The 13,348-nt window shown below is 40.9% G+C and overlaps 1 protein-coding gene across 1 annotated transcript in view; it reads left to right on the top strand.

Annotated features, from left to right (window-relative positions):
- Positions 1–13,348, top strand: part of SMARCC1 (SWI/SNF related, matrix associated, actin dependent regulator of chromatin subfamily c member 1) — a 163,794-nt gene that overhangs the window by 95,817 nt on the left and 54,629 nt on the right. The window contains exons 20-21 of the mRNA XM_065398174.1: positions 968–1,226; positions 2,011–2,172. Coding sequence (XP_065254246.1) covers positions 968–1,226; positions 2,011–2,172 — 421 coding nt within the window. The remainder of the gene's footprint in view (positions 1–967; positions 1,227–2,010; positions 2,173–13,348) is intronic.

Raw genomic sequence — 13,348 nt, 5'->3', positions numbered from 1 at the left:
TTTTAGTAGATTGTAACTAAGATTATGGGGGAAAGAATCATTTTCTCATCTTTTCATGTTTTGCTTTGTGCAGCTGACAGCACTTTGTGTACAGTCAATTGTTTACATTGTAGTAGCACCAATCAGGTTCAGGGCCAGGCCCCATTGTGCTAGCACTGTACACACATAAAATAAGACAGACCCTACCCCAAACAGCTTATAATTTTAGCATATGATGAGAAAGAACATGAGGAGAAACGTCATGGAGGGTGTAGGTCTGGGAGGGAAAAGGGAACAATGAAACTAATATGTTTGGTGTAAGCAACACTCTATTCCCCTGTATAGTCGATCAGTTTCCCCTGTTTGTGTTAGTCTTTCACACAGCAACAAGGAAAGGGAAACACTTTTAAAGTTAAGAAAATAAGATGTGTCAAACCAAAAAATTGGTAGGAGTACATGAAACTACTTAATTAATTTTGTTTTAATTAACGAGGTTTCAAGTTCATGATGTCCCTTTAACATGAGAGAGAATTCTTCTTCAGAAATATTAACAATAACTTCCATTTCTTTCACTCCCCTTTGCTGTAGTCTGTTGCAAATGTTGGTGTGTTTAGATACTCATTATAGGTTGTGTTGACTCACAAATTAAACAATTGTTTTGTAAAGTCTTTCAAGTTTTTGAGATGGTAATTAGCAAACAGAGAATCAGACTTGTGTGTTTGAGCACAGAATAAAAGACCAGAATTATACTGTTTACCGGTTCCCATAGCTCATAAATTCAACTTGGCGTTTAAGTGAGAGGCCCTCAACTGTCTAAACAAGTGTTTATGAAAAATCAATTTTTATATACTCCCTTTCACATAGTTCCCCTTTTTTGATTCACTGTTCTGTTTGTCACCAGAATGGATGGTGGTGAGAACAAAAAAACTTGTGTATACATAGCATTATTTGCAAAACAATTCTTACCCTTTCTCTTCCTCTGTTGCAGGCTCTGGAGATGTACAAAGATGACTGGAATAAAGTCTCTGAGCATGTTGGGAGTCGCACCCAGGATGAATGCATTCTCCACTTTCTGAGACTTCCCATAGAGGACCCTTATCTGGAGAACTCTGATGCATCCTTAGGCCCATTGGCTTACCAGCCTGTACCTTTCAGCCAGTCTGGAAACCCAGTGATGAGCACTGTTGCTTTTTTGGCATCTGTGGTAGATCCTCGGGTGGCATCAGCTGCAGCTAAAGCTGCTTTAGGTATGGGGTCACTATGGCTATCTTTCCTTATGATTTTGTCTGACATAGTGTGCTTGGTTGCTGGCTTCCCTGAGCTTTAGAAAGATCAGCTGCTATCTTTAGCGTTCCTTCAAAACGCAGCTAACATAAGTTGAAAACAGAAGCAAATATCTATAAAATTACTCAGGGAGGAGTTACCAGTATGGTTATTGTCTGTTTTGCATTTTACTAATGCTAGACTAGATGACGTATTGAGGTCCCTTCCAGTCCTACACTTCTATGATTCTATGAACTATTAATTGGTTTGTAAAGCACTACATAAGTGCCCATGATTACTTTTTGTCATCATTTTGTTTAAATGTACATTACATTAACAAATACTGCTACAGTGTTAAATCACTTATTTGGAATCTTGTACAAAAAAGATAAACAAAGATCCTAGCTGTTGATTTTGGTTCTATTAATTTTAACTTGTTGCTTTCCTGGTTATGTTACGTAATTGTGATTGGATAGAATAGTTCTTGCATACTCAGTAACCGGTTATCTTATTTTCTGTAGATAGAATAAATGTGCTAGTTTGCATTTGTATAGTTTGGAAGAGATGTTAACTCTAACTACTGCTAACTACCACATTTAAGGGAGGAAATGAGCTTCCTTGTGTTATAAGTGAGGAGGAACTTCAGAACACATAGAAAATTCACTTTGTCATTGTATTTATTTATATGTGAGTCTGTGAAAACTGATTGATTATTTTTGACATGTGACGTGCAGACATCATAATATTTTCTCTTTAATTCTTTAACAGAGGAATTTTCTCGGGTCCGAGAGGAGGTACCATTGGAACTAGTTGAAGCCCATGTCAAGAAAGTGCAGGAGGCAGCAAGAACCTCTGGGAAGGTGGATCCAACATATGGACTAGAGAGCAGCTGCATTGCTGGAACAGGTCCAGATGAGCCAGAGAAGCTTGGTAGGTCATACGTTTTGAATGCAGAAATTTTTGCAGATCAGGTTTATCTTTAGTACTTTTTTTCAGCGAGAAACAAGCATATATATTTTCTATATAGAATACAGTAAAAACCTGAATCTGTTAGTCTTTAGTATACCATCTCTCTCTTCTTTGGTCCCACCCTCACTTCTTCTGTCCCTTTTAGGTCAGAAAGCGACCTAGACAATTATAGAACAAATAATTGTCAGCAATAAGTCATGCATATGACTTATCATAAATCAGTTTTGTGTTAACAGTTCCCGAAATGTTGAAGCTAAAGGTAGGACACATTTGTCATTAGCAAAATTAGAAGTTAGTGTTCAATAGCATTTAGAGTCTTTTGAATATAAACATTTTTATAATATACAGCTTTCCTGCAGGGAACTTGGACTACATTGTAAATGTCGCCCATTTATTTCTATTGCTAATATTTTAATATAGAAAGTTTTCAGTTTTTGCTGATGGAAAAATCTTAAACATTTATATAAAAGTGTAAGTAACAGGTAGCTGACATGACTCATTGGTGGTTGTTGTTAGATGTGTGTTAGAGCAAACAATACTTTATTGACACAGTAACTGATATGCACAATTGTAAGAAATAAAAGGAGACCGGATAAAAGTATATAGCATAATGGATGGTCTACAAAAGATAGATTGGGAGCTTCTGTTCTCCCATTCTCATAAAACAAGAACTAGAGGACACTGAGTGAAATTAAAAGGCAGGAAATTGAGAACTGATAAAGAAATTCCTTTTCACACAACACGTAGTTAGACTGTAACTCATTGTCACAGGAAGATGTTGAGGCCAAGAACTTAGCAAGGTTCAGAAGGGATTGGGCACTTATATAAATAATTAGAATATCCAGAGTTGTCATAATAAATTCTAACCATTTAGGAAGGAATATTAAATTGCATGTTTCAGGTTTTAAGCCAATGTCTATCAGCAGTTGGGATGAAACCTAGTCTAGGGGGTAGATTATCCCACATCTGCCTACTGCAGAGTTCTCACACCTACCTCTGAAGCCTTCGATACTGGACAAGATGGACTTTGGTTCAGATCCAGAATGTCACTTCATATGTTCCTATTTACAAGACTCAAAATGAAAACCCCATCTCTTGGGAGATATAAAAGCAGACTAAGCAAAACAATTAAATATTCCAGAGGGAACAATTCTGCATTGACCCCACTGGTAGTAAGGTTGGTTCAGACCAGATGAGACATAATGCCTTCCATCTCTTTGGAAGTTATGATAAAACCAACTGGATTGTATGCCTTTGTCAAATGTAAGTACAGAACAACCCTGCTGGGGGGGGGGGGGGGGGGGGGGGAATCATTACATAATATTTTTTCTTCATTTCCACTCTGTTTTCATGACTTCCTGCCTGATTGTGTTCTGGGTACAGAGTTAGACAACAGTAATGATTAAAAAACATTGTTTCATTAGACCTGAACTGCACATGGACAATGCGTATTGGCTAGCGGTGCTTTTGTGTGGCATAGTTTGGGCCATTCTTAGATTTTTGAAAACTCTCATAGAATCATAGAATCATAGAATATCAGGGTTGGAAGGGACCTCAGGAGGTCATCTAGTCCAACCCCCTGCTCATGGCAGGACCAACACCAACTAAATCAACCAATCCCCAACTAAATCAGACTTAGGCTTCTCTATAATCAAGGGACCACAGATGTCCCAACACCACTTCAGCCCCACTGCACGTTGGGCCAAAGGCTATGCGGCCTCTGCCTAAAGAGATAGGTGAGGCGGGCACAAGAGGGAAAAGAGAAAGGAGCCAGAATGAGGCTGTAGAGAATAGGAAAGAAAGGAGGACAATGGGGGTACATAGGAAGGAAAAGGGGTAGGAAAGTCAGGACAGGGGAAAGAAACCCAACAGGAATAAAGGAGCTGTTCCCCCCTTCTACTCACATCCTACCCTACGTTTCGAGTTCCTAATGATAAGGAATGCCTGATGCCTTTGGTTTTTTTTGGAATAAAATGTTTCTCTATATTTTGGATTTAAACTAATGTAGTTGTAACTGTCACAGTTGAACTGAGTTTCTAATGTGTGGACGCATTTGCTTATTGAGTTACTTCAGTAGATACTCTGGCATATAAGGCTAATATTTTAGGCTATGCTTATTCATGCTACAAAAATTGTCCTCTATAGCACAAATGTGTAGAAGCTGTGCGGCTGTTTCAACCTCCTAGAATACATGGAAAATCCCTGTTTGAATCCCCTTTCCACTAAAAACTAACTTCTCTTTAAATCCCATTCTTAAATAGAGAATGTAAGTTGTGTAACTTAGTTTTCTATTTAGTTCCTTAGACCCTGCAGCATAGCTGCTCTTATTTCTTCCATTTGGTTTACTGCAGAGTCCCTGCAGGGACTCTGCTATATACCCACTAAAATGCAAAAAGATTTTAATCTTTAAACATTCAGTAAAGATTGGGCAGCACTGTTAATGTTTGTCAGTAAATTTTTAATATCTCAAAATCTCTGTTCAGCATTGGTTGGCTGGTGTCTTGTTCATCCTACCACAAATAATTTGTGAGTGAATTTAGGGTTTGTGCCAGTGAAGCATGTCTCGTACCAGATAAAGCTGAGCATAGTGTAATCTGGATAGTGTGCAAGCTTTGCCTCAAGCTCTGCCAGAACACCTCAGGCCTTACCTACGGTATCCCCCGTTACTCCAGACATGAGCAGAGATTACAAAATTGTGTGGTGGTTTTTTGAGGAGGGTTCATAGGAACTAGGAGCACAATAGTACACTTAACACCTACCTCTCCAAGTCTCATTCCGTAGCTGAAGTAGGTATATGTGTACCATGTATGATTCTTATTTTTAAAAAGTACATAGATTTAAATTGGACAGTGTTTAATTTAAACTAAAACCACTGCAGAATACACTCTGAATTTCACATTAGACTTTTTTTTTTTTTTTAAAAGGAAACTGAAATTAGCAAGCTATTCCATAGTGCTCTGTTGCCTCTTGTCAGTTCCACATGGTGGAGCAGGGCAGAGCTGACTTGGAGGAGCATAGAACTCTGAAATGATGTGACAAATACATGCTGAAAAATAAACATCATGGCATCTGGACTATCTCCTTCTCCATATCTGTGTCGCATTGTTTTGTCATGTGGAATTGACAAGAGGAGTTATAGTCCTCTAAATCCTTTAAAGGGGGAATAGTTTTATTTTTCTTATCTGAGAGACTCATGTAAAACAAATCTAAGTATTTTCCAGCTTGGATCGAGGTTAAATTAGCGGTTATATTAAAATAATCAATGGACTTAAGCCTGTTTTAGTTGGAGTGTTACAATTGGCTAGTAAGTCTTGCCCAGCAGGATTTGAGACAACAGGAGTGGACTTTTCTGGGGCCTGAGCCATGAAATTCCTTAGTTGTACATCATTAGTATTGGACAGTGGCCTGTCAGTTGCCCTTTTCTCCAAAAGGATGCCCACTAGTTGCAAATACAGATTTTGTAGCCTTTGCTGTTTAATAAGGGGATGTGGAAAGCAGACAACCATAACATAATTCTTGTGGACTGGTTCTATCTCTAATACTGGCCTGTTATAGTTAATGCGATTTGTACTGGGCTGTGATTAATGGAATAAATTAGGACAACAGCAGACGGTTCTCCCTGGGGGAGCTTCACAACAAGAGTTAACTGGGTCACTCGACAATCTGCATGGCCTTTCACCTCAAAACAGCTTTGCAATGGAGGGCGCAGAGGAAGAATCTACCAAGGTTGCACTTGCAGTGGTGTTTTTAATAAGCTAAAGTACATCTGCATGGCATACGCCTACTGAAAAAGCTAGCTGTGCTTGCATCACTAGAACTGAAGTATTACACTTAAATATGTCACCCTTGAAAACTAAATTATCTATTTAGGAATACTTAATAGTATTTAAGGTTCATTGATGTAGTCTAGAAATAAAATTATAGCGCCACTAGTCTTTTGAAAATTGTCTTTTTTATATTGATATATTTCAGAGTCAAGTGGGAAATGTGATTGGTATAGACTGTGGGAGCCGCTGTTAGTCTAGAATTCTGACCTGTAATAACCTTTGTGGTTTGCTGTATTCAAAGCTGACAACCAGGATCCTTCACATCAATATGTAGAGTCTATAGTGGATCAGATTAAATCGTTAACATGAGAGATGCCGTGAATTAAGGACATCCAGAATTCCTCTTCTGAATGCACTGGGAGCCCTCATCTTAGGGATTTTTGTTCACTGTTACCTTTAAGGGCAGGATCAAGCCCTTAATAATCAGCCTTGTCTTCCTGTATTTCATGGTTTTTAAACCATGTTTTAAACCAGTTTTGTTTGCACACATTCTTTGCAAGATGCACATTGATGTTTGCCCAGATGGACTGTGGGCAGGATTAAGTTCTAATTGCTTGTACAAAGAGCCACTTGAATGCTAGAATCTTAAAGGTACAGCCAGCTCCACTCTGGACAGATGCAAGATGTCCAGACAAAAGCAGTTTCCCAAACCAACACTCATATGTTTGTGCTATCTTGTAAGCAATACAAAAATTAACTTCCGCATACATTCTTCAGAGCCTTTCTTGCTCTGCTCCAAACATTCCTGTCCCCAAATCCAGTAACAGCCCTACACTTTCTCCTCCCTGTTAGTCCTTGCCTACAAACCTCTGAGTGTCAGGTTTTTGGAGCAGTGAGGCCTCATATCTGAGTGTTAGGTGAGTGTGGGGAGGAGGGAGAAAAGAGCACCATCCAGCACCAGCAACCCCCAGCATTCTTGTGTCAAGCCCTCCAGCTCAACACCTGCCCCACTTCTAGCAGAGAGCACCTCATCTAGCCCCCAAAACCTCCCACTGTATCTTCAGATGACCCAAACCCCACAATCAAATTTTGGCTGCAAAAGATTCTTTTCATAAAGACTTTTTTTGGTGGAATCCAGGAGAGTTGAGGTCATGAACCCAAGAAGGTAAAGAACTACTAGATTTGATCACTAACCAGTGGACTGTGCCAGTGCCCTGTATATTACTCCACAGGGATGTTTACACACTTTGCAGCCAGGTACAGCCCTTGTCCATTTATATTAAACTTCACAAATGTTTTCATTAATAAAGTGCACTGTAACTTTAATTGGAGATTTCAGTTTGGATGATGATGGTGAACGTTGAGTTTCCTGGGAAGAGTTATAGTACTTTGTCCTTCTGTAATGGCTTCCATTCAAGGATCTCAAAGCACTACACCAAACATGAAGCAAACCTCCGTTCTGTTTTGTTCTGTTTTATCCAGATTCTTATCCTGCCCTCATTACTGTTCTCTCTAAGTCCCTTCCAGCAGTGGTTTATTCTTTCACTTTTCCACTTCACACAGGAAGATTTTGTGTGCAGTACAGTGTGGTGTTTTGGTATGGCTGTGGTGGAGTTTTGTGTGTGTTTTTAGTGCTGTGTGTGCCAGAGAAGGCAGGTCGAAGAAGTTCGCCTTGCACTTGGAATGGTAGGTGGTGAGACTTGTGATGGCCCTTAGTTCCTGTTGGACCTTGTTCTGCGGTTTCAGACGAGCCCTGGGAAAGCTCTGTCTTCTGCACAATCTTTGCCCGTGTTGTAAAAAGTTCCATTGTGCCTGAGGAGTGGAATTGTCTATCTTGTCCTCATCCCAGAGGGTTGGGTGACCTTTATACTATGCCCAGGCCATTGAGTGCCTTGAGGATAATGACCAAGTCCCTGAACTTGATATGATATTCTAAGGGAAACCAATTTAGAGAGCAGAGGACAGGTCTGATGTGCTCATGTTAGCCTGTGTTGCTGAGGAGATGCACTTCAGCATTTTGTACTAGTTGGAGTTAACTAAGAGCTGAAGGTTTGTTGCCCAAGTATATTGCATTGCTGCTGTCCAGACAGGGAGGTGACAAAGGTATGTATAACAGAGCAGAGGCCTTTAGCCTGGTCCTATCCATCGACCTGTCTGGCATGAGTGGCCCTATCAAGAGTTAGGCTCCCATCAGCATAGCTCTCAGGATCATGGGGGAACTCAAGCCTTTCAGCCGCGTCAAGGCACAGTCCATCGGACTGATGTGAAACATCAGACCTCTTCTACATGTCTTGGCAACACTGTAAGTACCACAGATGGAACCAATGAAAACATTAAAGCCAGAACAGTGAAAGCCTGCCATGCCTTTTGTAACTCTAAAGCTGAAGAAACAGAAATCTTGTCCTCCAAACTAAACTTAGAGTATTCAACACCATTGTAACGTCAATCTTATTCCATGGCACTGAAACTTGGAGACGACTTCTTTGAGTGATGTCCCCATGGGTGCTCCACTGTAGTTCCTTCTCTGCTGCACCTACAGTGGAGTCCCATGGGGGGGGACATCTCAAAAAACCTCAGTTACCACACAAGGTGAGTAACCCTCTCTTCTTCCACGGATGCTCCACTGTAGATGCGGCAGAGAAGGAACTACTGTGGAGCACCCATGGGGGGACACATGTTGAAGAACTTCAGTTACTGCACAAGGTGAGTAACCCTCTCTTATTAAGATCTTACTACCTAAACTCCAGGCTTTCATAAATAGTTTTTAGACAATTCTTCAATATCAGATGACCAGGAAAAAAATGACAAATTACAGAACAAAAATAGAGATGGCTAGGACATACATGGAGGAAAGACCCAAATAACATAAGACAGGCATTGGACTGGAACCCCCAGGTCAAGAGGCAACAAGGTAGACCAAGGAAATGCACAATAGAAACAGAACTGAAAGAAGATGGAAGCCAGTGGTGAATATGTGGAGTAGAGAGGCATAAGAGAGAGAAGGTGTGATAAACTTCACCATCCTTGTTTTTATGAATGATTTCGCCCCAGTTCCTATTGTGTCTGTGCACTTGAAAGTTTCACAGGCAGAATAAACACATATAAGGGTGGTCATTTTACCTCCTGTATTTTTGGCAGGCAATGATTTCCCTTTCATCTCCATGTGTGATTTGACTGAATGCAAACATTGCTAAAAAGAAACAGTCTTGGAATATTTTACTTATTCGTGTCCTTGCCAAGACCTCTCTCAGCTAGTAGAGTGCCTTTTGAGGACTGGTTATAACTAAGGCTACATTTTAGTCGTGTATTTTTAGTAAAAGTCATGGACAGGTCACGAGCTGTAAACAAAAATTCACGGGCCCGTGACCTGTCCATGACTTATACTAAAAATACCCGCTGGGACTAAAACTTGGGCAGGGGTGGCAACCGCCGCGGGTGCTGGGGGAGGTGACCCAGGACCCCCGCTGGTGCTGGGGGAGGGAAGGTTGGCTGGGCTGGCAGGGGCTTCCTACCCAGCTCCACGTCCCTACAGCTCCTAGGCGGTGGAGGCAGGGGCTCCTCTGCTGCTCCAGCCATAAGCTCCGGTTGCCACAGCTCCCATTGGCCAGGAACCGCAGCCAATGGGAGCTGCGGGTGTGGGCAGCATGCGGTACGGAGGCCCCCCCACCCCAGGTAAGCGTGCCCCCCGCACCCTCCAAACCCCTGTCCCCTAGCCCTTAGCTCCCTCCCACACACCCAAACTACTGCTGCTGGACAGCACCAGCCATTGCGGAGGTCACGGAAAGTCACAGAATCCGTGACCTCCATGACACTCGCAGCCTTAGTGATAACTATCCATCCTTTCTTAAAACAGACTCATGCAGTGTTCACAACTGCTTCACAAGCTTTCAGTGAATTACCCACTCTCCTCTGAGGAAAGTGTGCAGGTTTGTCATGCTGAGCATGTAGAAGTGTCACGGAGTACAAGTATGGGAAGCACTAACTGTTGTGCATTCCTACCTTTCACTGAGCATGGAGGAAAAAATGGTGCTAGTTACTAGCAAGATTGCCATACATTTGAGCCCGCTAATCAGTCCGACCACATCGGCCTTTTCATTGCTAATACATTGATTATCCAGAATCAATTTAGTATTTGTTCATATTAAAGAGTGTGTTATAATGATCTGTGTAAATGGGTCCTATCAGTGAAAACAAATAGGGCCAACCTGGTCTCAGGGCACCTGTGAATTACTAAGTTTAAACACATTTTAAAGATAACTTTGCATTGGTGCATTCTGCTTTATTGTTCTACTGAGAAGAGTGGGGAGTTTATCTGGCAAGTCTATCTCATGTAGCTTGCAGGCAATCTGATTAGAGAAATTAAACCAAGTTCAGACACTTTGTAATTTCCCTGTTGACTTGAAGTCTGTTTCCCTTCTCCAGTTGTAGGGTTAAATGGGGCTTCCTTAGAAGCCAGTCATAGGTTCCTCATCACTAGCCAATAGGTGTTGCTACCTAACTAGGCAGAGCTCCCTGTTCTTGAGGGTTGTGTTTTACTATTAAGACTAGGAATGTGATTCCTGGGGTGTGGGTGAGGTATGCTTTTGGGATGGAGGTGCTGTGCTCCTCCTTGGGATGATGCCTTGCATTGCTTGGTAGCCATCTACCTCTTGCTGCTTAGGAACCATCATTTACTGATTCTGAAGGGAGAGCCATATAGTTTTTCTCCACACGAAAGATGATTGCTGTGATGCAGGACCTGCTGAAGAGGATTGTGGCAATAGAGACCCTTGAGGCCCTGTAAGAGGGACTACTGAGCACTCCCTGTAGAAGGGAAGGAAGGTTATCACTATCAGATTGTGTTGGGGACACCCATGATCCAGAGGGCTAATTCCCATCTAAATTGTCAGTTTTGTATATTCTTCATTAACCTGATCAGATTTTTGCTTCTGGTTTGAAACAAAATCAATAAGGGCCATGTCTGTGTCTTCCTGGAATACAGGCATCCTTTATTTTATAATTTGTATCCAGAGTATCAAAATATGATGTTTTCAGGTCCATATACCTTTCACATTTGGGTGACATATTTATATTTTTTACCTCAGTCTAGTCTCCTTATTACATTAATTTCATTTTAAAATTCCCACTACTATGGTAGTTAAAATGGCTTAAAATGTAGAGATAGAAACGTGCATGAACTCAGATAAATTAAATTCAGATTGCCCTGAAACTCATAGCAGAGACTTTTTCAGTTTCCTTTTTCATTTCATTCATTTACTATTCCAGCATGCACCCATCAGTATAAGCAAAAAATGTAAATGGTTCATGCCAGCTGGAGGCCTACAGTCACAACACTGTCACTGCAAATAATGGCTCTGCAACCAATGCATTAAGACAATTTTCAAAAGCCATCAACTACTACCTGGCTAAAATTGTCAGACTGACTTTTTTATTTTTTATTAAAACAAAATTTTATTATTACGGTCACTACCAGACAACCTAGGTTACATCAGGAGTTATAAACATGTGAAAATGCAATTTATAATGAAACTTAAGGTATTTTCTTAGTAACCGAACATATCCCAGCTATCTTCGAGACACCACCGACTTCCTGAGGAAACTACAACTGTGATGTTGCCTCAATATAACATTACAACTAATAAACGCATAAAGATTTAAATGTAGAAAACTTTTTCATAGGCTATTTGCAACAAAGAAATATTCTTTTAAAAAGAGTAAATGTGATTTATGAGTGAAATTTTTACGCCACTGCAAAGTTGGCATGCTATTCTGGGGGGAGCCTTTCTCCTGCCTATCTGATCGGCTACACCAGCTAAAAAGGGTGTATATAGTAGTTGCTGCAAGAGCACAATGAAGTATTGGTTGAGAATGTGAACTCCACAAGCACAATAGATTAACTGCAAGGAGTTTGCAAAATCAAACCAAAGAGCTCTGGATTTTGTACAGGGGAGTTAGAGAGGAACAGGAACAAATCTAAATGCTCAATAGCAAAATAAAGTTCAGTCACATTGCTTGTATGGTAGATTTTCTATTCATTGACTGCATCTTACACTTACACGGTAACTTGATAAGAAACTGCTTAACAGAATGGGATGGATTACTGTGTATTAGTGAGAGCATGATACTGGGACTCAGGTCTCTTTAGCTCACAGACACTGGGCAACTAACTTAACTTATGTGTCTTAGGGCAAGTCCACATTACAGCACTACATCGGCACAGCTACAGCTCCCGTCGGCATAATTACTCTATATCGGAGATGCGGATGCTGTCAGTGGGAGAGCATCTCCTGCCGACATAGCCCGGTGTGGAGACGCGAAACGTGTGTCACTTGGGGGGAGGGGGCTTTTTCACACCCCTGAGCAACGCAAGTTATATTGACTTAGGCTGTAGTGTAAACCCGCCCTTAGTTTTCCCATTTGTAAATTGGAGGTAATATGTACTACACAAAGGCCTGGGGAGGCCTGTTTAATGTTTGTAAAGATCTAATAGATCCTTTGATAGCAGGTGCTATAGAAATGCAAAGTATGTTTATAATCGTGTGCTTGATGGGTAAAACTAGAAAGGGCAAAGGACTGGAGAATATGCTGTAGGAAGCAATGCTGAAGTAGCCTCCTAAGGGTGAACTAACTAGGGATTAATGAGCATCATTAATGAGCACCAGTCTTTTGGTTGCCAAGTCAGTATTAAAGCAAGATGGAAACTTAATTTTACACAGGGGAGAGAGGAACATGCAGTACAGTTATGTGTAGAGAAAGAAAACATGTCTGCATGATGTATATTACTTTTCAATGTTATGGTGGCTGCCAGCAAGCAGCCCACATGATTATTTTAATTATAACCTTTCATTATCAAATGCAATTTAGACTGAATAAATAGCAGGGAGTACTTTTGTCAACCTGTGATATTTCATGCTGCTGAGCAAAGCGAGATTGGTCATTCTGACTGGGAGATCTACATGAATCAAAACTTCAGAATTGCTTCACTGTTCTCCCCCACCCCATTTTCTAATCAGTCGTTTTTGTTTTATACATAATGTAGCATCCGGTTTTGCTGCTTTTGCCCATGAATTCCTCCAGTTCCTCTGTACTGAAAGGACTTGGGAGTTTTGGGTTGCCAGCAGCTTGGAGCGCTGGCTAAGCTGCACTTAAACAGAACTTTCTCTATTGTTTCTGTCGAATTTTTTGGTTTGAGGTTATTAGCTTTACTTCCCATTAAACGCACCACTCAATTCCCTATTTGGCTCTTATTATGTTGCAAAGGAGAGACTGAAACTTCATAACCTATCAGTGCCACTCCTTTTACCAAAAAGAGTCACGCTTTTAAGCACAGTCTGGATTTCTGCTCTTAGGCTGCGGACAAGAGTCTGAGA

This window comes from Emys orbicularis, chromosome 2 (genome assembly GCF_028017835.1).
Source record: "Emys orbicularis isolate rEmyOrb1 chromosome 2, rEmyOrb1.hap1, whole genome shotgun sequence".
Lineage (NCBI taxonomy): Eukaryota > Metazoa > Chordata > Testudines > Emydidae > Emys > Emys orbicularis.
The sequence above is the reverse complement of the archived record's forward strand: the minus strand, read 5'-3'. Positions and strand labels throughout refer to the sequence as shown.